General features: G+C 35.1%; 2 protein-coding genes and 1 long non-coding RNA gene across 3 annotated transcripts; 1 reads left to right on the forward strand and 2 right to left on the reverse strand.

The window, feature by feature from the left end:
- Positions 1-830: 830 nt before the first annotated feature.
- LOC132785045 (programmed cell death protein 6) lies at positions 831-5,780 on the reverse strand. The gene is made up of 3 exons (XM_060791008.1): positions 5,434-5,780; positions 4,923-5,298; positions 831-1,138 (listed from the first exon to the last, which is right to left on the reverse strand). Exons 1-3 carry the CDS (start codon positions 5,490-5,492, stop codon positions 1,037-1,039), a joined length of 537 nt encoding a protein of 178 aa, XP_060646991.1. The 5' UTR covers positions 5,493-5,780; the 3' UTR covers positions 831-1,036.
- A 4,682-nt stretch (positions 5,781-10,462) lies between these two features.
- Positions 10,463-13,714, forward strand: LOC132785046 (ubiquitin-conjugating enzyme E2 G1). The gene is made up of 3 exons (XM_060791010.1): positions 10,463-10,709; positions 12,119-12,221; positions 13,274-13,714. The coding sequence occupies exons 1-3, from the start codon at positions 10,664-10,666 to the stop codon at positions 13,629-13,631; spliced, it is 507 nt and encodes a 168-aa protein (XP_060646993.1). The 5' UTR covers positions 10,463-10,663; the 3' UTR covers positions 13,632-13,714.
- On the reverse strand, positions 13,298-14,862 carry LOC132785047 (uncharacterized). Its single transcript, XR_009632299.1, has 2 exons — positions 14,215-14,862; positions 13,298-14,036 (listed from the first exon to the last, which is right to left on the reverse strand). It is a non-coding gene; the product is annotated as an uncharacterized LOC132785047 (long non-coding RNA).
- Positions 14,863-25,933: the final 11,071 nt, after the last annotated feature.

The following is a 25,933-nucleotide window of genomic DNA, read 5'->3' on the forward strand; positions in this document are numbered from 1 at the left end:
TTACGCCCGCGATGCGTGGTCAGCAACATTGTCAGCCGTTGGTACCCAGCGCCATTGAGAGATGTCTGTCGATTCCAAAATCTCTGCCACACTGTTATCGACATAGTAAATTACTTGTATCGGCGGTGTGTACTGCTTATTCAATGCAACGCCGTTTTTATACCCGCTAGGGGTATTATAACTTTGTGCCGGCAGAAAATGTATGTAACAGGTAGAAGGAGGCATCTCCGACCCTTTAAAGTATATATTATACATTCTTGATCGGCGTCAACAGCCGAGACAGCATTTATTATGTTTGCACGCAGATCAAGTTTGTTTAAAATTTTTGCCACGCCCACTTCCGAAAATTAACAAAAATCGAATAACAAGCATAATTTTAAAGATAAAAATTGTCGAATTTATTAAAAAAGTATGGGCAAAAACGCCAACTTACTAGGAGTCTTAGTTGCTTTCGTTGACAACCTGGTATATTGTGCCGTCTATGGCATATGTTGAACGCAGTATTATATCATACAATTTGGTATATTTTTAGTATTTTTCCACTATTTTAGATATGCATTGTTTTGCTTTTATTCAAAATATGTAGCCGGTATCTCACACAGTCGACTGTAACTTTCTTAAAACTTTTCTTAGGATTATATATCGGAAGAAGTTTAGGTTATCACGCTATCAGTTACACTATATTTTAAGCATACAAAAAATCGATTTCGTGAAAATTCTGCTGTAGTGTTACTCCTTCACAGTCCTGTAAACTCAAAAAACAAAAACGAGCCGAAGTTTAATTAAAGTTTATTCCTTACTTTTTCACAGAGTAATATTGTCCATTTTTTGTAAGGCATTTTATATAACTTTTATTTATTATAAAGGTTTTTAATTTGTTTTAATAATAAAAATATGTTTATATATTAAGTATATTTTAAAAGTTTGAGGTTACTAGATTCAATTTGGCAATTAAGCATTCTTGATATTTAACCAAATTTACTATTTACATTTAACATCCAAATGATTATTTTTATTGTTCTTAATTTTTATTAAATTAAATTTTAAGAGAGAACACCATGCTTAAAAATTGTTCATAGTGAATAGTGATGACTCCATCCATGTCCGTATCGTGCTGTCTAAACGCTGTTGTAAGAGTCTACAAAAGAACAAAAATTGTATGTAAATAAATGTAAACTACAAATTGGGATAACGTCTGTTAGCAAAAGCACCAAAAACTTATACTCTATTTAGACTAAGTGCATCTACTTAAATGCAGTGATTCTATTATGCAAGAGTTCACACCAAAGTTGCATCCCACGAACAGCGGTTTAGGGGTGAACTCGCTGCGTTCGAACTCCCAATTCCGAGATGAGCCGAAGAGGCTCTGCGGTTCTAATCGCAACTCTCGGCTTTTCTGGGGACGCAATAAAGCTATTGCAAATGTATTATATGGTTAGTGCTAATACCGTCTAAAATTTGAAATCTGATTCGCCGTTTATAATGCACTTGTGCACAGACAACTTGCTTTCACATATTATATGTATAACGATTAATAAAATATTTATATAGTGTTAAACTCAGCTCAGAGAAGCTGGGTCCAGTGATATGAGATATTAAAAAAAAAATTGGTGCCCATTGCTTTAAATCGTTTGCTCATGTTTGCCCAGGAAAAATTTTTTTTTGCACACCCTTACTTTCAAAATTATGAAAAAAATTTGTTTTTCAAAAATTGCAAAAATTGTTTTTTCAAAATTTTTTGGGGGAAATCGCTTTAAAATCGTTTTCCCATGTTTGCCCATCTTTTGATTTTTCGAAAAAAATGTTCGTTTTCAAAATTTTGAGATTTTTTCGGCACGAATGACTCAAAATCAATCGCCCACACCACGAAATTATGAAAACTAAAACTCTAAAACGGTAGCCTCAAGTTTTTTCAAGCCCATATCTCAGAATTTCAAGATTTTGTGAATGTGAAGGTTTTCAACTTTTTTGATTGCCCATACAAATTCATCGTTTGCCCAAGTTTCAAAGTCTCAAAATTTTGCCAAATTTCAAAATTTTTCAAATTTTTTTGACTTTTTCAGACTGCCCATGCGCTATTTTCGTTTGCCCACCCTTTAGAATTTCAAAATTTTGCCGAATTCCAAAAATTTTCATACTTTTTTGATTTCAGCCTATTGCCCATACAAATTCATCGTTGGCCCAAGTTTCAAAGTCTCAAATTTTTTTTCCAAATTTCAAAATTTTTCAAATTTTTTGGACTTTTTCAGACTGCCCATTCGCTATTTTCGTTTGGCCACCTTTTAGAATTTCAAAATTTTGCCGAATTATAAAAATTTTCATACTTTTTTGATCTCAGCCTGTTGCCCATACAAATTCATCGTTTGCCCATATTTGAAAGTATGAAAATTTTTGGAATTCGGCAAAATTTTGAAATTCTAAAAGGTGGCCAAACGAAAATAGCGAATGGCAGTCTGAAAAGTCCAAAATTTGAAAAATTTTGAAATTTGGAAAAAATTTGAGACTTTGAAACTTGGGCCAACGATGAATTTGTATGGGCAATAGGCTGAAATCAAAAAAGTATGAAAATTTTTGGAATTCGGCAAAATTTTGAAAATCTAAAGGGTGGGCAAACGAAAATAGCGAATGGGCAGTCTGAAAAAGTCCAAAAAATTTGAAAAATTTTGAAATTCGGCAAAATTTTGAGACTTTGAAACTTGGGCAAACGATGAATTTGTATGGGCAATAGGCTGAAATCAAAAAAGTATGAAAATTTTTGGAATTCGGCAAAATTTTGAAATTTTAAAGGGTGGGCAAACGAAAATAGCGAATGGGCAGTCTGAAAAAGTCAAAAAAATTTGAAAAATTTTGAAATTTGGCAAAATTTTGAGACTTTGAAACTTGGAAAACTATGAATTTGTATGGGCAATCAAAAAAGTTGAAAACCTTCACATTTTTTAAAATTTTGAAATTCTGAGATATGGGCAGACTTGAAAAAACTTGAGGCTACCGTTGTAGAGTTTTAGTTTTCATAATTTCGTGGTGTGGGCGATCGATTTTGAGTCATTCGTGCCGAAAAAATGTCAAAATTTTTCAAATTTCAAAATTTTGAAAACGAAAATTTTTTTCGAAAAACTAAAAAATGGGCAAACATGGGCAAACGATTTTAAAGCGATTTCCGCAAAAAAATTTTGAAAAAAAAAATTTTCGAATTTTCGAAAAAAAAAATTTTCATAATTTTTAAACTTAAGGTGGGCAAAAAAAATTTTTCCTGGGCAAACATGGGCAAACGATTTAAAGCAATGGGCACCAATTTTTTTTGAATATCACAAATCACTGGACCCAGCTTCTCTGAGCTGTTAAACTCAATTATTGGCCAGCAAGCATGTTCCACTTTAGACCGATTTTATGTTACTAATAAAATTTTTTTTAAATGTTACCAGAAAATATATTCTTTTTATTTCAAGTTTTTCTCTTTTTCTATTAATTTTGCGAAATGTCAAATGTAAAAAATATGAAAACAGAAGAAACGGATTTCATCAAAATAAAGCGATCTTGTAACTTTTTTCCAAGAATCATTTTTAAATGTGTTAAGAATAGTATAATGAACAATTACCTTTTAGAAACAGTACAAACAATTTTTATACAAACAATTTTTATGTATACATATTCAATAAAAACAAAACAGTGCGATATCATTCTTAAGATATACCAAAATATGATACCGAAAGATACTAAGATATACCAAAGACTATATTTGGTATATCGATATATAATAGATGACATTCCAAATATACCAAAGAGTACAATATATTTTAAATTGTCAAATTATTTTTTTCTACAATTTTTATATGATCACAACCAAATCATACTCCCCTATGGGTATCGGGTATAAAACGAAACGCCTTAGTATCGGCGAGATATTATTGCGTATTTCAACTTTTGACGCAAATCTCACGTCAACATGACGGAGATTATTAGAGTATTGTTGGATCCTTTTAAGGAAGGGTTTTTTTTTTTGGCTGTATTCACTTTAGACCTGAACGAATGAAATGCATGCAAATACAACAAATTTTGCCTGCGTTTGTTTTTTGATAAAATAATAGTCACATGAATGAATGAATTTAATAGGAAATTCTTCTTCATACTATTCTTCGATAATTGTTGTAAAAAATGTTACCAGATCGCTAATGGGATGAGTTCCTGCATCCTAGGTTTGTAATATTTATGTTAAGCGAGAACTTTTTTTCATTTATTATTTTTTAAAATTGAATATAAAAGAAAAATTATTGAAATTTAAATTAAAATAAAAAGTATAAAGTTGCTAATTAATAATATTATATAGAAAAATGTTTATTTAAATAAGTAAGAAAGTTACAGTCGAGTGTGCTCGAATGTGAGATACCCGCTACCCATTTTGAATAAAAGCAAAATATATACTAAAAATATACCAAACTACTTTTGTTATTATTGTATACTCCTAAACAGCAGCTGTAGCTTTAATATTACGCTTGTTATTCGATTTTTTTTAATTTGCTGGGACGAAAGAGGGCGTGGCAAAAATTTGAAACAAACTTCATCTGCGTGCAAAAATAACAAATGCTGTCGTTATTAAAATTAGAGCTCTATCTCTTATAGTCTCTGAGATCCAGTTTTCATACGGACGGACGGACAGACAGACAGACACACAGACGGACAAGGCTAGATCGTCTCGGCTGTTGACGCTGATTAAGAATATATATACTTTATAGGGTCGGAGATGCCTCCTTCTATCTGTTACATACATACATTTCCTGTCGGCACAAAGTTATAATACCCTTCTACCGTATGGGTAGCGGGTATAAAAATGTAATAAATATATTAGTGGCAGAAAATAATTCGTAATTAAGTTTGGCACAGTGCATACATATATACATACATGTCCAATATATACGTATACTTACATAGAGGACAATGCAACATTGAATAAAATCGTCAAAAAGAATAGTCCCACGACCAAATCGATCGAATTTACGTAAAAGAACTTCAACAAGGTGGTCGGAAAGGCGATAACCAAATGATGTAAGCGCAGTCTTTAGTTCATGTTTATCAATATTTCCGGAATTGTCTCTGTCAAAGGATCGAAAACAATTTTGCCAATCGGTTACATATTTCCAAAGTGCTCCAAAATCTTGAAATGAAACTGTTCCTCGGTTTTCGCGATCAAACATTCCAATCATCAAGCGGACTGTTTCGGGATTGAATGCAGACCAGGTGCCATTGGAAAGGGCTACTTGAAGTTCATCGGCAGAAATATGTCCGCTTCGGTCTTTATCAACTCTACGATAACAATAAAATAATTTTAGTATAAATTCAAATATGTTCTCAGACTCCAATTTTATGCTCATACATTCATATACACATGTGCATATGCATGAATAACATGCATGAATTACAGTAAATAAATGAATTTACCTTTGAAACACATCCCAAAGAAATGATTGATCTGGCATTATTCCTTGTTGATACGACATATTGAATTTACAAAAATCTCAATTATTCAATATTGACAAAAAAAAACTGTTAAATTGAGGAATTCACTAAAAAAAAACAATATTTTTCGTAATTAATCTAGTTATTGTGACTCAGCCCGTATTGGTGGTTGTCTCTAGAGTCTAGGCCTGCAAACGATACGATATTATAACAAAATAATCGAATCGTTTGATTTGGAGAAAAGATCGATTTTATCTTTCAAGAATCAACAATCGGTAATAAAACTCTAGAAATAGACCCACACAAATTTATGGCCACTGGAAAAACGCTAGGTAATGACAAATAACTTATATAGACCACGTGCATCTACTTCAATCATTCATCACGCGAAGAGCTGTTTAGGGGTGGAACAGTAAACAAATTCAGGGAGGAAGAAGAAGAATACCATAAGCAATGTAAGCAACTCAACCGAACATGAGCAATATAATCAATTATGTGGCACTGAGGGTATTCAAAAAAAAATAAATAAATTGTATATATTATTCATCATCTATGCAAAGTGGTCAAATTGATCATCTTGGCGATTTTCTTTAAACATTTTTTATGCATCTGTCTATTTCCTTTAATTTTTTGTCTTTGGTTTTATTAAGTATTGCAAAAGATATTGAAATAATTTTAAAGCTCCAAAACTTGAAAATGGAATAAAGCTGATTTCCATCGATATCACACCTTTTCCGATAAGAATTCCAAAATACTATCCAAAATACACCCACATTTTCAGGATCACTACGTTGTCCGCAAATAGACTAAATCGCTTTGTTTCAGCTAAACTTAATATAAAAAAGATCGTAATTAATTATTGAGGCGTCGCTTCCTTTATGCAGTCCCCTTTAAAAAGACATATTTAAACAAAATAACATTTCATTTGCAGACACTTTGTTCTAAATTTCATTCTTAAAAATAAAAAAAAAATAAAGTTACCTAGTAAGATCACACCTACGGTTTCAAAATAATTATTTGTTAACTGCAATCGGTTTAATCGAGCGTCGTCTTTTCTATACAAGTTGTCCTATTGCAAGACACATATGGGATGTCCAGCGACCAGCTTTTCAGTTACAAAAAAAAAACATATTCTGAAACAATTTTAAAAATAAGTAAAGGTTATTTTTATAGCTCTAGATTAGTACTTTAATTAGAGCTAAGAATGGTTTTGAAATTTTTATTCTGTTTTGTTTCCTGTTCTGATAATTGCAAAAATTAACAAATTCGTACGCAAAACCAAAAAATTAACGAATTTATATATTTTATCGTAAAACAGAATAAGTTACTAAAATCAATCTTAGCTCTAAAAATAGTGCTAATCCAAAGCTTTAAGAAAAACCTTCACTTAATTTTAAAATTATTTTAGTTTATGTTCTTTTTTGTCACTGTAAAACTGTTCGCACACGACATTTACCAGAGAATTACCCATATAAAACTTAAAGAAGGTAAGAAGAGGATGTTAGGCAAAAACATTTATAAATTAATGTTAAGATTGTTGTTTTGTTAATTTTTGTTTTTGTTGCACTCTTGTTAGCGTAATATTCTTGAAAAAATCTGTAGCCAATTACATATATTGCCAAACGTAATTAAGACAAAGTTAATTGACAAGCTCCAATAGATGCCTTACACGCAAACACGCATATAAACGCAAACGAGTTTTATCCACTTTGGAAATTTTCTATAATCGAAAAAACAGAGAGATACAGGCATGCTCCAGTTTTCACTTTCGGTTTTCACTTTCGGTTTTCGTTTTCGTTTTGAAAACGAAATCGAAAAAATTGGTTCTCCCGTTTTCACTTTCACAAGATACTTTCGAATTCCAAAATGAGAAAATTTGTCTTGCCTAAATAAAAAGTAAATGCCTCTTTCTATATTAAATCTTATCTTATTTGCAAAAGGAAAAAAGTAGTTGACTTATTGCTTTATTGTCGTTCTTTTAAGACCTCTAGAAGATCAATTAGGCTTGTAATAATTTTTAAAACGACTAATTTCTGACCCCACCTCAAATTTGGAAATAAAATTTTGCCGTCGGCAACAACAATTTTCGTTTTGGTGAGCGAACGATAAGTCCGACAGCATGAGCTATCGCCTAAGCTGCTATACTTTTGATGGAATGTAAAAGCAAGTTAAAAATACTTGTATAATCAAACAGATGGCGATACATTTTTTTGAAGTTGGGTAAAAATTGTTTTTTAAAAATTAATTTATTTAATTTAATTACTCAAATGCTAAAATTTTATAAAAAAAAATTGTTGGAATAACCGGAATGAAATCCATTAAAAAGGTGGCATCCCCATTTTTTGTGGGAAACAGCTGATTGCCGTTCAACTGATTTTTTTAAAGAAAGTTTTAAATCTTTCTTTGCAAAAAAGACAAAAGGCAAATATATTTCATTCAGGGGAAGCATAAATAAACTATGCAGGATAAAAAAATCCTTATGAGAGTTCTATCCACGCAAAAAATTGGACATACAAAAGACATTTTTTCGCGTTGTTTACTTTTGACCAAAACACAAGTCAGCTGTTTTAGCAGTAAAAAATGAAACGTTCCGATAGCAAAACGATGACCAAAAACGTGTGAAAACCGGAGTACCTAAAAACGAAAATCTCGGGTTTGGTCCCAAAACGAAAACGAAAACCAAAAGTGAAAACCGGAGCATGCCTGGTAGTTTTTTCTTAAAGCTGATTGATTTTTTTTATAAACCACATTAGTCCGTGCCACATTATGACACACAAAAGTCGGTAACCACGGTTACACCCACAGTTAACGATTTTTAAATAATAGCATCGCAAAAAATATTTATTTAGGTTTTGCAAAACTTGAGATACAAATGTGCCACTTAAAACTTTAGTTACCGGAGAACTTTGCGCAATTTCAATAATCGGAGCTTTTTGTTGGAAAAATACAAATAAAACATGAACCGAAAAATCGTTTCCGACCTTTTTTAATGTGAAATGCTGATGATGCGTTTTATTTTTAATTCGATTATATTAATTATATTCTATACAGTAAATAAAAATTGATTGATTGCCGATTGCCTGCCAAAGTTTGTTTACATTAGAGCAGAACTCAAATATCAAACTAAACAAAATCCGACGTCGCCCCTTGATATAGCTAATTTCATTATCTTACAGTGTTTCGTTTTTTTTTTTAAGTTTTTTCACACCACCGCACCAGAAAACTCGGTTCTTTTCCGTTCAGTTCTAATGTAACGTTCGCCCCATGTAAAAACCCATAAGCGAAACAACTCGGGTTTTCTACGTTCCCGAGCTACATGAAAATATCGGAAAACGACCGTAGAAACATTGAACACACTTTTTGGGTAATCACGCGATATTTTATAGATGTGACAACGAAAAATTGCTCACCACTCATCAAACAGCTGACAATTATGTGCGCTAAACTATGAAAATAGAAATAAAAAAATTTATTTAGCCTTTTAGAACAAATCTCCAGTAATCTCCTGGAAGATATGTTGTTGGAGTTGTGGCATTTCGGAGCGGCCATATTAGAAAATTTTGCACTTACTTTTCGGTTTGTGGCGGTAGAAATATATGTCAAGAAATATGACACTCTGCGGCACGGAATGATGTTTCACATTTATAAAGGAAATATAAATTAACAGCCGCGCTCCTTCGCTTTTCGTTATCGTTTTGGGACCAAAACCGAAGTTTTCGTTTTTAGGTGCTCCGGTTTTCACAAGTATTTGGTCATCGTTTTGTTATCGGAACGTTTCATTTCTTACTGCTGAAACAGTTGATTTGTGTTTTGGTCAGAAATAAACAAAGCGAATAAATGCCTTTCATATTTCCAATTTTCTGCGTGGACAGAACTAACATACGAATAATTTTATCACGCATAGATAAATTACGCTTTCCCCCGCAGTCAGCTTTTACCCACAAAAAAAGGGGATGCCACCTTATTAATTGATTTCCGGTGATTTCAACTACTTTTTTATGCACTTTTATTATGTATGTAATTTAATTAAACAGATTAATTAAAAAAAAAACATATTTTAGCCAACTTCATCAAATTTAATGCATTATACATCTATTTTTAACTTGCTTTTTCATTCCACCAAAAGCTTAAGCGATAACTCATACTGTCGGATTTATCGGTCGCTCACCAAAACCAAAATTGTTGTTGCCGACGGCAAATTGTATTTCCAATTTTGAGGTGGGATCAGAAATACGAAAAGTGAAAACCGGAGCATGCCTGAAAAAAAAGGTTACGCTAAAGTAATTTTCTTCTTTTTAGAATATACTGAGAGCTGCGGTTGCGCAGTCAATACAAAATATTTTGTTTGTCTAGAGAAAACAAAATTAACAAATTACCAAGCTAGTCCAATTTTCTGTGCAATGCAATGGAGATTTTAAAACCGTCTCCATTTCGGCTCTGTGGCATCAAAAATCGCCCAAGATTTATTTTCGGTTGGAATTCGAAAGTTTTGATTTTTGTGGTGCCCCTAAATAATTGTTTTTATTCTAATCACAATTAATGAGTTTATTAAATTGGCAAGAACTAAAATCTTTACTTTATAACATATTAATACAAGTAAATCAAATATTATTTTATTTCTATTATCGTTTCCAGCTCTATTCTATTACTACTAAGCTAAGAGCTAACTATCAGAAATCATTCTGCTAAAACAAATTTGAATTTATCTGTAATCTATAATGGTAAAATAATAATGTAACTTAGAGCTTGTTTCTGTATAAAAACATTTACCAACACGTTTTGAAACGATCAGCTTTTGAACAAAGACACGAATTTGAGCAGCTCCGCTATTTCCCCATGCATAAATCTAGCAGAATCATTGTCGCATCATTGATGATGCGGCTTCATCGTACGTTGTGAACGCGTTAGCAATAGAAAAACGTGTCTGGAATCACCCCTGATAGCCAAAATGTCATCAAAATCACAAAGTGGAAACTAGTTGCAGGAATCTAGCTTTGTGAACCGTTTCATGAACCAGATCACAATGGATTTTTTCCCCACATTGTTTCACTAAATTACGTTTTTCCGTCTGCAGAGAATGAAAAAAGTATATTGTCGGCTTTCATATTAAATAAAAAAACCTCCGTTTTAAGCAGGGATTGTTTGAAAAGTCAAATTTATTAATCTGTTAGAGGTGGATGCTAACATATAATACATCAGAAATTAATTTAAAATGTCTGAACTTCAATCATCATTGCTATTAAAGAAACAATTAGCAGGTATGTTTCACATGTTTTATTCTTAATATGTATAAGTACATATATCTATATACATATATATCAGAACCTGTGAATTTAATAGTGAGCACTTACATATTATAAAAAGTATGTCCATATTTCGAACATGCTTGTTTAAGAATAGATCTTATATGTTTATACGTATTCGTAAGTCGACATGTAAGTACTTATGTACGTATGTATATAATATATATGCAAAAGTCAAGGGACGGACAACTGGAAGTATCAATGATGTATGCGTGGAAGACAATATACATATGTATTGTTGTTCATTCAATTCAATTATGCTTTAATATTTTTTTAGTTACATATATTAGCTTGATTTGCATATATAAAAATAAAAACAAATGCATATGCACTTGTGTGTTAATCACACTTCGTTGTGTGCCGGTCTTAATATCCTTATTTAGTATATTTTTTGATTATTGATTATTCATCCAATAGTAGAAAATTATTGCCTTGTAAGAATCAGAATGTTTGTAATACATATGAATGTATGTATTTTTTAAATGGATGTGAATATTTTTGGATATTTGTGTGGATAACGAAGAAAATCATATTTAAAACAGACAACAAACATCAGAAAAAAAATTGTTTAGTCATAATAGCTGAAGCATTTTTGAGTAATATTTTTGTATATGGATGGCTTACAAATCGCGCTAGTTGCCACGCCCTTGCGAACGTAAATATATATGAATATCGTCGTAAATAATCTTTAATTGTAGATTCATTTGTAGACCCTTTTGTCGAAAAATGACAATAGTTCTCCAGCTCTACGAAAACGTATCTCAGTCAATTGGTAACACCATATATCCATATCTATTCATTACTCTTTAAGTGCCAGGTTCTCGACTTCGGTTAACAGTTTCCGATCTCAAGATTTTATACCTTTTTAATATTTACAAATCTGTAACCCTGATACAAAAACGGAAGATAATAGTCGACAATCGTCTGAAGAAAGAAGGAGAAAAGGCGTTTGTGTTTGTACACGCTGCGTGCATCAGCAATCGTATGCCTTAATATTTTATAGCTATTTTGCTCTATTTTGCCCTTATAAACTAAACATAACATAAACAAAATATTACCTTAAATATGCCAAATTTGTGACTACTCTACATTCCAAGTAACGTCAGACCTGGCAAAGGGAGTTTCTTCGAAGTTTTGACCAAATTAATGATCAAAACAAATTAAGTGTTAGCTGTAATTTACAATTTTAAATACAATTCTGATATTTTAATCGACCGATAGAAATTGAGTCATGTAATCTCTAATGTAATGATAATCTCAAAAATCGTATTGTAACGTTTTCTGAAGGCGCATGATAGAAGAAAACAGTAATTAGTTATACATAAAATATATACAAAATTATAACAATACAATTTTTTTTTCAGAACTAAATAAGAACCCAGTTGAAGGTTTCTCGGCTGGATTAATTGATGAAAATGATATATTTCGTTGGGAAGTTCTGATAATTGGACCACCAGACACACTTTAGTAGGTTTATTGCAAAAAATATATTATTATTATAGTTATTATTTTACGGATACCCAAAGCGGTTAAATATATTAATGTTATTATAAATTACTAGCTCTAACTAATGCTTTTAACAAAATTTCGGATTGGAAATTATAATTTAAACTTTGATTTTCATTCGTTCTAAATACGGAGAATTAAAACAATTGTACTTTTCAAAAATATTGGAAATACGAATAATCAAATTGACCTCAATGCTACTGTATTTGTGATTGCGTCTTAGTATTCGCCGTGTTTCCGCTAAAATTATTTAAAAAAGGTTTTAACTCGCAGTTGTTCAATAATATATTTTATTTAAAGTCTGCGTTTTTTACCACCCGAATTTGGCAATATTTCTTTATAACTCTGAATTATTTAGTGTTATCGAAATCACACGCACTAAATTCATTGTGAACATTTTCTTCGAATTACGAAAAAATAATTTTTTCGCAATGAAAATAAATGGTTTAGGAGATTTTATTTGCAGTTATTCACGGTAGTTAATTATATCATTTCACCTTTTTATTTACAATTTATACTTTTAGAAGGTAGGTAGCATAAAACTGCAAAACTCACTAGCTTGTACGTTGTTTTTGTTTGCATGAGTAAAATCGGACGAGTTGAGCGTTGTTCTTGTTCAAAATAATGATTGTTGACCGAATGAGCAAGCGCCCGAAATCATTACTTTGAACACGAGCCGAACAAACACCAGAGTGGATTTGTAATCAACAATGAAACTGTGTGATTGTTATTCGACAGTTAAGTGCGTACCAATGTTTTTCATTCGCCCGAAGCCGTTCTCTGGGAGGTAGGGTACTTTTGTTCCTATTAGATGTACACGGGATTTTGCCTACAGAAATTTTAGAATTTTTTAATTTGATAATTTCGAAAATATGTATATAAAAAAAATAAAAATTTCTAGAAACTTCAAGTGAACAGTTAATGGTCGCGAAATTGTTGAGAACTATAAATAATACTTTAAAATATATTCAAATTTTCTATTTTTAAAAATTATTTTGTCTTTTTTCCTACAGCGAAGGAGGTTTTTTTAAAGCGCATTTGTATTTTCCGAAAGAGTATCCATTGCGTCCACCACGTATGAAATTTGTCACAGAAATATGGCATCCAAATATTGAGAAAAATGGAGATGTTTGCATATCAATTTTGCATGAGCCTGGAGATGACAAATGGGGTTATGAAAAAGCATCAGAACGTTGGTTGCCGGTTCACACAGTGGAAACTATCTTGATATCCGTGATATCAATGCTTGCAGATCCTAACGATGAGTCTCCAGCAAATGTTGATGCAGCCAAGGAGTGGAGAGAATCTTACACTGATTTCAAACGGAAAGTGGCCCGCTGTGTTCGGAAAAGCCAGGAGGAGTGTTCGTAGAAGCTGGATTTGCTCTATATTTGTATATTTATATTAAAAATTTGATACATTAAAAGGAATAATTGAATTAATAGACACATAAATTAGCATCTTTTAAACCAGTTATTTGAATTATTGCCTTATAGAGTAATACATTGATTATAGCGAAAGTTCGCTAGGGGCCAGATCTTGAGAATAAGTCATTCAAAGCCCAATTCAAGAGTATTTGCTATCCTTTTTACGGACTTGTGACCGTGGCTTAACCCTTTCTTTTTCTTGAAATGTGTCCGTTTATCGAAGATGTCGGTCATTAACTAATACCGTTATTTCATAGTCGCTGTTGATGATCCCAAAATACAGACGACAGAACTGCAGACCGACTTTTACCTGACTTTTTAACTAAAAGCCAGCGAACGTCCTGTTATTCTGTTCTCATAGCGGCATAGTGAAGAGAAGTATCAAGATAGGTTTAAAAAAATTAAAAAGAAAGATTAGAAGTTATTTTCTTGGGAAGAGAATAATTATTAATATGGGTCGCAAGACTTTACATGAAATTTAAAATCAAAAATATACAAGTTGCAATAATATGTGCTTGGGATATTACCATAGAAATAGGCAATGATTGTGATTTCATCTGTTTTTTTGAACAATTTAATTGTTTAATAGGAAAATGTTTGAGCGGTGTGCCCATAAAATGTTTGTTTTTATAATTTCCGTGCCAAATTTAGGGTCATAAAGGTTTCCAAAAACGGTCACTCTAAAATTTGTGAAACTTGCGAAATATATTGCTTTTTCGATATATTCCCGACAACACCAAAACATCAAGCCAAAACATCTGAATCGGAATACTTCAATTTCTGAACATGTTCACCTAAAAGTTACAGACATCTGCGATCGATAGCAGTCAGTCTTATTATTTCATCACTATAGAATATATAATCACGGGACTTTTTGTATATTGCCCACTCATAATACTGAAACATTACTACATAAGCGTTTAATCAGTTTTTGGGTTTTACAATTTTTTCTATTTTTTTTCCGTTACCCATAGGGTATAACTTTGTGCTTGTAGGAAATGTATGTAAGAGGCAGAAGAAGTCGTCTCCGACCCCATAAAGTATATAGATTCTTGAAACTCGTAATTTTACAGCTAGAGCAGTTTTGTATATACTACAATAATTACTATAGTTCTAAAAGTTATTATTCCTGAAAATTTGGTTGCAATCAAATAAAAATTGTCGAAAGAAATACTTTCGAAAAACGCCTACTTACTATGGGTCTTAGTTGCTTTGGCTAACAATCTGGTATGTTTTGAAAGTACTATATCGACATACCAAATATGCCATTTGGTACATTTTAGTATTTTGCGATCGGTATATTGTTTTTTCCCCATCTGACTGAATAACACTAAGAAAATTAAAATAAGTATGAAAGTTATAGTCGAGAGTGCTCGACTGTGAGATTATTGAAATACGCCGAAAATATATGTCGGAGAGTAAGTAATGCAGATTTGACACACTGACGTCACTGCGCAGCTGTGCGTGCGTCTCGGCACATTGCTGCGTAGTTGTAGGTGCACTTTGGCATTTTGGGCAATGCGTAGTTGCTTGTGCGTTTCGGCACATTGACACTGCGTAATTAAGAGGGTGCATGTTAGATTGCATCATTCTTCATTTGCGCTTTGTTGGTTGTCCGCATTTTGTCGCTTTGCCAGGTACAGTTATTGCGGGGCGACAGCGTCGAGACGCTGTCGCCGAGTGTGGTTCGATGGCTCAGGCATAGACAGTAAGACGATCGAGAGGGCAGTGTGCTCTAGAATTCGCCTGTGAAAGCATCGAAACTCGCTTCGCGATAATGAGTAAACAGACTTCGGTAGAACAGACTCCGACATCAGAAGTGGGATTCGGCCTTGATCAAAGTACTTCAAGGGATGTCTTCACGTTAATAGGGCAACAAAAATCGAAATTTTTTGGCATTGATTAAGATGCCGGCGAGCGAGTTGTAATAGAATAGTGAGATCTGTTTGCCGAATGTAGGCCAGACATTGCTGGTGTGGATGCCATGCAGTAGTCTGCAGCGGTCAACATAAATTTGCGAGAAAAAGTTATTAAGTGACAGTGCTCTTATAGTGGTGTTGAGTGAAGCTTTGGAGGGCTTGGCGGTCCAGTGGTTGTGTCAAATATGTTACCCTGGAATAACCTGGCAACAGTTCCGGCAATTGTTTGAGCAGCGGTACGAGAGATCTGAGACGTCAGCCGCCGTTATTGTGAATCTTTGAACAGTCGTCCAAGCAATAGTGAAAGTTAGCCTGTTCTTGTGAGTTGTTGTGTGACAATACTGTGCACAAAGCTGCGAAATTTAAATTTCGATCAAATTGCCATTCCGTTGGTTCTTGGACAGATGGCTAATTTCGATCGGCGTCTGCAGCATGGTACATACAACGCATGTAACCAATCGACGTGAATTGCAAGCGGAGTTGCAAGTGTTCTCAGCGCTAAGAGAACGTCGTTTTATATCAAACGGAGAACTAGAGGCCAAGCGTGCTAAAAGTGTGGAGATGAAATGTTATCAGTGTGAAAACTTGGTTATGAAAAGCAAGACTAAAACTGGAATGAGTGTCCAGGTACCGACAACTGGAAGGGTGTGGCTTTCGGAGCGGCCTCGTCATAGAAGGACAAATGTAGCTTGCTACAGATGTCGGGAGTTGAGCTGATTGTCCAGACGAGGTGGGAGTGCGATCGGAGGATAGAGTGGAGCTGTGAGCTATGGTGTAGCCTCAATCGAGTATGCGGGTGAGAGATTTCCAATTACATTTCATTTGGAGCTGAGTGCTCATTATTTGAAGAAAGCGTTTCGGATAAGTATTTTGGTAAGCGGCGTTATTCCTTGAAAGGGAATAGGTAATGCCATTACGTACAGTACCGCACAAGCGGAATTAATACCATGATTGATGATAACTCTTTGGTTGTTTTGTTTCCTGTGTTTTGTACTAGTCGAAAGTATGAAAAATAATATTGTAATTGGTAGAGAAATATTGAATCAAGGATTATTAGTGGAAGTTTCTTAAGATTGTTAAAACTAAAGTTGTGAACGTGTGTGAAACCGTTCTACATGCTAGTTCTGATAAGATTGAAACAGAAATGCTCGAAAAGTTAAAAATAAAAAAATTAAAAAACGGAGTCTCAATATTACTAAAGCAATAGTCAATATTTTATATCGAAGGATGACGTATATTAGCGTTGCAACTTGTATTAGACGTTCTAGTCAAGGCAGATTCTCATTTAACATTCAAAATGTTTTTTTCCTTGAGATTGCATTGGTTATGGGATGAAGCCGAAGGAGATGCATTCAAGGTTGGAGAAGGTAGAGTTGCTAGTGTCGTTGATCCTAGGAACATGGAAGAGGTCGTTAGATGTGAGAAGACAGAGTTTGATAAGGGTAAGGCTAAGGTAATTTGATTCTGTGTGGGTGGCTTTGGGTTGCTTAGAAGCGGTGAGAGACGGCAAACGGAATTGGACCCGTGGTTCAGAGGACCTTTTTGGTGGTTAGGTGTTGGACGGAGACCGATACATTTTAAAGTCTACACAGAACAACAGACGTTACAAGTACCTACACGAAAGTTTGCGAAAGCTACCGGATGTGCAAATCCCAGAAAAGTTAGATGTAAATCATAAAGAGAAAAGTCTGTTGGAAAAATTTATTGGAAAAATCTATTGGAAAAGTCGGTTGAAACAAAAGAGAATTCGTGAAGTCATGTGATTGGCGATGGACGAGAGTTGCTTTAGCAATGCGATTGTTGATTTCGTGAAGCCAAGCATTGGGCGATCGACGAGAAATATGGTTGATGAATTCGTGAAGCCAAGAGTTGGGCGATGGACGAGAAATATGGTTGATGAATTCGTGAAGCCAAGAGTTGGGCGATGGACGAGAAATATGGTTGATGAATTCGTGAAGCCAAGTATTGGGCGATGGACGAGAAATATGGTTGATGAATTCGTGAAGCCAAGAGTTGGGCGATGGACGAGAAATATGGTTGATGAATTCGTGAAGCCAAGAGTTGGGCGATGGACGAGAAATATGGTTGATGAATTCGTGAAGCCAAAAGTTGGGCGATGTACGAGAAATATGGTTGATGAATTTGTGAAGCCAAGTATTGGGCGATGGACGAGATATATGGTTGATGAATTTGAGAAGCCAAGAGTTGGGCGATGTACGAGAAATATGGTTGATGAATTCGTGAAGCCAAGAGTTGGGCGATGTACGAGAAATATGGTTGATGAATTCGTGAAGCCAAGTGTTGGGCGATGGACGAACAGGGAACTTAATAAAATGAGTGAAGTCAAAGTTTTTGGCGGTGGAAAACCTAATTTGTTTGAAGATGCGTTTGGCATTAGATTGAAGTGTTAGCTAATAAAAGTTTAGCTATGTACAATGGATTAGGAACTGATGTTTTGAACTGATTAATGTATAATTTGAAAATGTTTAAATGGAATGGAAATTAAAGAAATGGGTTATAAGAGAATATAACCTGAGATATGTTAAAGTAAAGTTATGTTATGGAAGACTACATGGATTTGAGATTATTTGACTGGGTTATTCTGAGGAATTGAAATTGGAAAGTGAGATTGAAATTGAGAAAGTTATTATAGACACGAGGACGTGTATATGTCAGAATGGCCGTGTCGGAGAGTAAGTAATGCAGATTCGACACACTGACGTCACTGCGCAGCTGTGCGTGCGTCTCGGCACATTGCTGCGTAGTTGTAGGTGCACTTTGGCATTTTGGGCAATGCGTAGTTGCTTGTGCGTTTCGGCACATTGACACTGCGTAATTAAGAGGGTGCATGTTAGATTGCATCATTCTTCATTTGCGCTTTGTTGGTTGTCCGCATTTTGTCGCTTTGCCAGGTACAGTTATTGCGGGGCGACAGCGTCGAGACGCTGTCGCCGAGTGTGGTTCGATGGCTCAGGCATAGACAGTAAGACGATCGAGAGGGCAGTGTGCTCTAGAATTCGCCTGTGAAAGCATCGAAACTCGCTTCGCGATAATGAGTAAACAGACTTCGGTAGAACAGACTCCGACATATACTAAGAAAATACAAGGTATTTATAGATATTGTACAACTTTCAAAATATACCAGATTGTCAACCAAAAATTATAATACCCTATGGTAGCCTATGGGCATGAAGATACATACTATATATTTTGACAAAAATAACACTTAAAAAATAACCAAAGTAACGTGACTGTCAACAACTTAAGTGATCAAAAAAGAAGAGAAGCATGCAATGGCTGGATCGCCTAGAAGCATCGGGTTGGTGCGTCTGTACCACATCTCTCGAGGCATAAGCGTAGATAGATATGCGAGGACCCATGAGTATTATACGCCACTGCTTACTCGTCGACTCGCGTATCTGGTGCATTCGATGAGCCCATCAGCAAATCGTTTAGTGTTAGAGGCGCCTCCTGATCCACCACTAGCGGCAAGTAGGTAAGCGGACGAGAGTTGATAAATGCCTCTAATTAACGTGTGTCGCAGAACTCTCTTGACACAGAGAACCATACGTTCCCATACTCCTCCTTCAGATGGATTGGATGGACAATTGAAAATCCACTCAAGCCCACGGGAAGGGAATTCGTACTGAATCATCTCCGGCTCGATGACTTTATCAAATTTGTTGGCCTTCCGGAGACCGGCTGCCACAAGTAGCGGTCCAAAGTAGTCAAATTCAATATATTTAAAGATGATCTCCCTGACCACCGCATCGTCGTACCCAAGCAGTGGTCCTGATCAGACGTGAATACTTCGAGAATCGCTGAAAAGATATAAAAAGGCATTTCCTCTTCATCGTTGCACATAAGTGCTTCTACTTGTGGCCAAAGCCCGCGTTGTGCAGAACAGCTGCTTGCAACTCCAGACGGGTTATGGTTATGCCTTCTCCTCATCTTCACGTCATTGTACGCTTTTAGCTGCTCCATATATAATTAAAGCTTGCGAACAGGCTGCGCCAAAAGTCATCACGGTCATCTTAAATACATCCGGATCTCATTGGTCATCTCCATCACGCCATAGAAATCGTTGTGCACATCTATCCTGTGGTCGTATAACAATTTGGTGAAAAATCTCCTTGGTATCGCCGCAGACTCCGAAAGCTCCTTTTCTGTGCTGTGGACACTTGTCCAGCACCGAATTTAACGATACATCGCCAACTTTCGCCGATGCGTCGAAGAGCAGTGGCAGCTTTCCTGCCTTTTTGGGATTCATCCCACCCAAAATGTGGCGTATCTTTTCTAAACGTAATCGTTCATAATTATCCTATAGGCTACGCCAAATTGTGAATCAGGTTTCATTTTCGTTTCAATATTCACCAGACTATTTAACTCTATATCGTAGCTCCTTGGAATTACGATGTCGTTGCGCTTCCATAAAATCCTGTCTGGTATCGCTGTTCGAGTCTCACCATGGTATCTTTGAGAATCTTTTGCAATCTGGGCCGGTGCGAGCTTCACGCCAAAAATTCTCCTTTGTCTCGACGTCAGATATAGTGCACATCATTTGCACATTCAGTGATCCATCTACTCCAATGCGTGACAGTCGGATAAACTTGCAGAGTGCTAGCATGCCTTGCCCACTCAAATCTCGTTCCTGGCGGCAGCTTTGCGATCAGTTCCTTTATTAGCGTCGGGTTCCTCAAATGGATTTCTCCATTTGGTAGCGATTGCAAAAAAGCTGCCAGGTTAATCACGAGGCAAGAAAATGGCACGTTTTTTGCCAAGTGCTGTTCGTGAATAGCCTGCAGATCTCGCACGCTTTACAGCTGGCTTCGTATGCGTTGTTCAGGTCGTCTATACCTGAACCGTAGCTGATCCATCAATGCGCTTATGTGTTCGCGTGGATTAGCAATGACTTGGCAGTGTCAGCGCATGATGTTTCAGTGCCAGTGGCAGGCGCAGGTTGTTCTCCAGGTTTGTGCTGTGGTTTCCCTAAACGAGTCATCAATATCTTCTGGCTTGCCTCCAAACTCGGGCAGATCGGGCAGTTTAGAAATACTTGCTACTGCAGATCCAAGAACCATAGTCGATGGTGTCGGTGCAGAAGTGCCTCTTGTACTGTAATATGGTTCTTGACGGTCATGAAACAAGTTGGCGCTGAAACCGTCAGCCCACTCACACTTGCCAATGACGCGCATGAATTAGGCGGGAACATTTCACCCAAAAGCACTGGTCGGGCTTGCACTCATAAGCACCGTTTGATTAGCACTAGTAAATGGCGGCAGATTTCCACTCAAATGTGTCGACGCTGATCCGCCATTTTTGATCGCGCCTAAATCACACTTAACGGTACATTTGACTCACCAACGGATCTTTTAACTGCAGTTGAGTCTGCGCCATTATGATTTGAGCTTCCAGATCGTCGATCTTCATAAAAAAAACTCGCAACCAAAGTGTCACTAAACTGTGCTTTGCTTGTACTATCTTAGTTTCGCGAATGCACTGAATCCATGTAAAGTGCTACCAATGGCAATTTGTACACTCGTGTCTCCAGCGTTGAGTGTGCTGTCGTTGCGATGAAGTAGCCACAGGTATCCCTGATTGTTTGCTGACTTTTCCTGACTTTTCTTACTTGCTAAAATAGAATAATGCTTCACCCGGCACTGAGTCTACTTAAATTACCAGCTCAAGTTGCCTTCCGCTTCGAGACTGCAAATCAACGCAAATAACCGATTTGCACAAATGTTGTATGCGAATACAAGAAAATGGTTATCGCCAATAGTATTAATAGATGCGTTAGAATCCGTAATTCGGGAGGATTTTATTTTGTGAAAAAATGCACTTTAATACATGTTAAATCTATAGCTGCTTATAGCTTATTTCTTACCGTAGTGACTTCCTCTAATTTGCGATTGGCCATGGGTAAGTGCTTACCTCGCCGAGCACTACATGTGTACTTACTAAAGTGACCCTATAGTAAACGAACATCGAACCACCTAGTTAAGAAATGTATGCGTATTAAAGCATAAGTACAAAATAACGGCAAGCATCGCTTTTGTTTTTGTTATTTTGTGAAAAGTGCATACAAAAGATCTAAGACAAAACTTCGATTACGTTTTACATCGCTGTTTGCTTACGCGTTTTCGTGGCACCACTTACAAAAACAATTGTCCCGAAAGAACCGTTTGTTTTATTTTGTGCTATTCTTTTGCTTAAACTCAGCTGTGTTTGCTGGCTGACGAAATTTTTGCAAGCATTTGAGTTGAGAAGTGCAAAGCGGATCAAACGATCAATTATTAGGTGAGTGACTTAACTAATAATATATGTACATATGTAGCAGATAATAAAAGTACGACAAGCAGTTAGCATAATATATAGTGAACGTCATATAAGAAGTTAAGTTCTACAGTTCTACATACCTACATTTTCTACGAAAATGTGCCTAAAGAAGAGGAAGTGGAAATTATGACAGAAAATCTACGTTATGAAAATAATGACAGGGGAATGCAGCCCTAACAAATAAAAATAAGACAATTTCTTTGGTGTTATGATCGGTGAGTATTTTGAAAGATAATTATTTAATAATCATTATCCACTTCATTATCTATTAAATCTTTTTTAATCCTTTTTATTACCAGATTCAATAACTGAGGACCAGTTGCAGTTGCCTTACAGCTCCAAAAAAACAACGATATTTTAAAAACTCAAGTTGCCTTAAAGTAATAAAAGTATCCGACTTATTAAAATAAAGAAAAATTAAAATTAAATAAAAACTGTAATTGTAATTGTAAATCTTTTTTAATTTATAATGTAAGCACTTATTTTACCGGCCGTTCCATGGGGTCCCATGTAAGTACTTAGTTTGCCGGCCGTTCCATGGGGTCTAATGTAAGTACTTTCTTTAAACAAATAAATATAATTAAATATATTAAATACTACAAATTATTTAAAATAGCTATAAAAAAAATTAATTTTTGTGAAATAGCCAAAATAACAGGCTTCTGCTAAATTGAGTGACCAATCTGGCTATAAAATATCTAAGTTTATAACACGGGTAGGGATGCATCCTGCTTTTACATACATACTTTTTCTGCCGGCAAAAGTTAGAAAACCCCTCTACCCCATGATACAATTATACAAGGTAGTGCCGTCGTACGCTTTTTCGTTCGGCTACAGAGTGTTATCGCTCAGTGCGCTCGTGCTTGTTGAAGCGAAAGGTTGTATGCGGACGATTTTTTCCCTAAATATTAACCCTTGTGCAAGACAAAAATGTCAGATTGCAATTATATTATATATAAATATGAACTTTATGATAGAATTAAGAACCTGAACTAAATAATTGGTAATCAAAAACAAAAACAACGATTACTATCCAATTCCAAACTATTAAAAATTAAATTATAAAAAACATTTCAACTGTTTTTAATATAGTGGAACAATTAAACCCTATGCGCCATTGAAGGGTTAATCACAAAGCTCTACTGTCGATTCTTTCGCACTCACTAGGCGCAGTCGTTTCACTCGCACTTATGTACGGTGTCGATTACGGACAGCTTTTTGACGACGGGACTACCTTGTATAATTGTATCATGCTCTACCCTATGATTAGAGAGATAAACGAACGTATACGAGGGTTGCTATTTATATTTCTGACCTTTTAATGAAAATGCGAATATTTATCACAAAAAATGGATTTATTGCTTTTCACAGTAGCAAGATTTATATACACCTCCAAAACATGGTTTTTGAACGCTTTAACAGCATCTTCCGACATCAAAATCGTAGACCACGCCTTTTTAAAAAAAAAAAAATTAGTTGACAAGCCAGGGCTGTACGGCGGGTGACCCATCTATTCCACGTTTTGACGAGTCAAAAAGGCGCGGGTTTGAGCTGATGTGTGAGAGTTCGCGTTGTCATGGTGTAGAATGATCCATCTTCTTGTTCGTTTTTCGAATTTCTACAAGGACTTCAGGCAAACAAATTGTGGTGTACCACTCAGAATTGACCGTCCTACATTGCTCAAGCGAAACAATCGCCACATAACCAGTTTTACCGAAGAAACATGCGACCATTTGCTTCGAAGTGCTTCTTCCACGAACAACTTTCGTTGGACTTGGCTCGTCTTCAAAGACCCACAAGGTGGATTGCTGTTTTTTTCGGGCTTATAAGCATAGATCCATGACCATCACATGTGACGATCTTATAAATGTCTTTTGATGCACCGCGAATGTATTTTTTCAAAATTTCTTTGAACCTATCCACACAAGTCTTTTTTTGAGCAATTGTCAAATTGCGCGGGATCCAGCGAGAACAAACCCGATCTTGCATTATCAGTACACGCACGGCTTTAATGTTTTCTTCGTCTTCGAACGAGCATCGTCCACCATAGAATCCATTAAACCAGTTTTTCACGGAGCTATAGGATGGCGCTTCATCGCCTTACGAAGATTTAAGTTTATCGATGCCCTCTTGTCGTAATAATCCACGTCGAAAGTTGTAAAAAAATTATTGCTCGAAAGTGTTCACGAGTTAATTTCGATTTTTCTGCCTAGGTAAGTTTTTGATTAATTATTTATCGATATCAAACATGGTCACACATGAAAATGGTGTATGAAGCTCTTATCGATAAAAGTTCAAACTTTTTTTGAATTAATCCTAATATGGCTACAACCACGGTTGCCAGATTTGGCACTTTTGAGTCAAAACTGGCTCTATTTTTTCTCGTTGGCTCTTTGGCTCATTTTTATTGAATTTGGATCTTTTTTGCTAATAGCTATACAAATTATTTTAAATTTGAAAAAACGAATTCATTTTTTATTAATGCATTTTTTCTGTAATTCGAAAATTTTTTTGAGTTTATTTTATTATTTAAAATTACAAAATTGTAAGTCATCAAAAATCAATGCGCGATTAGTTCTTACTTCTGTCAGTAAACTTTAAAGGGAATGAAAAAATTAAAATCGCATTAAAAAAAAAAAAAACAAAATATGCATATATTCTCGATCGGGAGTTGAACCCGGACCCACAACACGTTGGGCTTGCAAACCACCAGCACAGCCAACGCGGTTCTTGTGCAAGTGCCATTTAACTGCAAACATCTAGAATGCCAGCAATTGTTGATGTCCTCTTCTTCGAGACTTTCGTCGCGGCAAAACAAAATTGACATGCGCTAGCTGCTCGTTTGCGACGCAACCGCACGTTGCAAAACTTCACATGCGTACACATACTGATATAGGCGAGCATGTAGATACATACACGCATACATAGAAACGAAAGCAAAGCGCAACGAAATACGCCCGTGCTCATCGCTCCGCATTTGATCTGCAACTGAACTAAACGCTGCGCGCTGCTTTAGAACCAGTGTTGCCATTTTAGCTAATTTATTGCTAGATCTAGCTATTTTGAAACTGCAAAAGCTATAAGATTTTGTGAAATGCTATTAGCTAGAAATCTAGCATTTTTTTCAAAGCTTCGGCTTTTGGCACTTTTTAAAAATTTCCGATAGCTCTTTTACCGATAGAATGTATTTTGAGATTTACTCATAAAATTTGCATTATAGTTCGATTCTGTTTATAGTTCATGTGCGAACTTAGTTCGTTCACTCATTAGCTAAATACAAATTGTGAAATTGTGAAACTGTGAAGCAGTGCTCCCTGTTTAGCAATTTAGTTGCTTTAGTTAATTTGCAACTTTTAAACTTAAAAATGCTATTAGCTACAAATTTAGCAACTTTTTATTTCTCTTTTGGCAATTTTAGCTATTTTACTTAAATCCTTTTTATTATGTATTCCTTTTGTCATTCACTGCAAAAATTGCAATTAACAGTTTGCAATGAAATCGGGGCTTGTATTTAACCAAGTGGTTCGATTATATGAGCTACTTGAGTTCACTGACTTAACTGCATTTCAATTGTAATATTTGCCCCCCTAAGTGTTAACAAAATCATAAAAATACGAAATCCTGTTTTTTTATTTTTAATTTCAAGATTTTATTCTTAAATGAATTAAAAATGTACAAACTTGATAAATAATGTCATTTAAAATATTTAGCAATTTTGTTGTCTATTTTTTGTATAATTTTAGAAATTTTTAGCAATTTTTTTTCTGAAATCCAGCAATTTTTGCTCCAGAGATTCTGGAATCTTCGAATTTTCGAATAAGCCGAAGAGGCTCGTTGTTCAAATCGCAGCGCACGGCCCGACTGGGGTTGCAATAATACTGTTTTTAATGATACAAAAATTTGTATGGGCTGAAGCATCTATGTATTGTATGGTTAGTGGTGGTACTTAATCGATATAACAAATATACCGTTTGGTATATTTTTAGTTTAT

The sequence above is a fragment of the Drosophila nasuta genome, chromosome 2R (assembly GCF_023558535.2).
Source record: "Drosophila nasuta strain 15112-1781.00 chromosome 2R, ASM2355853v1, whole genome shotgun sequence".
Taxonomy (NCBI): domain Eukaryota; kingdom Metazoa; phylum Arthropoda; class Insecta; order Diptera; family Drosophilidae; genus Drosophila; species Drosophila nasuta.

Bases quoted from the DNA above. Each gene is read 5' to 3' on its own strand.
- LOC132785045 (XM_060791008.1), bottom strand. From the start codon at position 5,492: ATGTCGTATCAACAAGGAATAATGCCAGATCAATCATTTCTTTGGGAT. The intron at 5,299-5,433 runs GTAAATTCATTT...TTGTTATCGTAG, and splicing joins CTTTGGGATGTGTTTCAAAG to AGTTGATAAAGACCGAAGCG. The intron at 1,139-4,922 runs GTAAGTATACGT...GTTCTTTTGTAG, and splicing joins AATGTTGCATTGTCCTCTAT to ACTCTTACAACAGCGTTTAG.
- LOC132785046 (XM_060791010.1), top strand. From the start codon at position 10,664: ATGTCTGAACTTCAATCATCATTGCTATTAAAGAAACAATTAGCAG. The intron at 10,710-12,118 runs GTATGTTTCACA...TTTTTTTTTCAG, and splicing joins ATTAAAGAAACAATTAGCAG to AACTAAATAAGAACCCAGTT. The intron at 12,222-13,273 runs GTAGGTTTATTG...TTTTTCCTACAG, and splicing joins GGACCACCAGACACACTTTA to CGAAGGAGGTTTTTTTAAAG.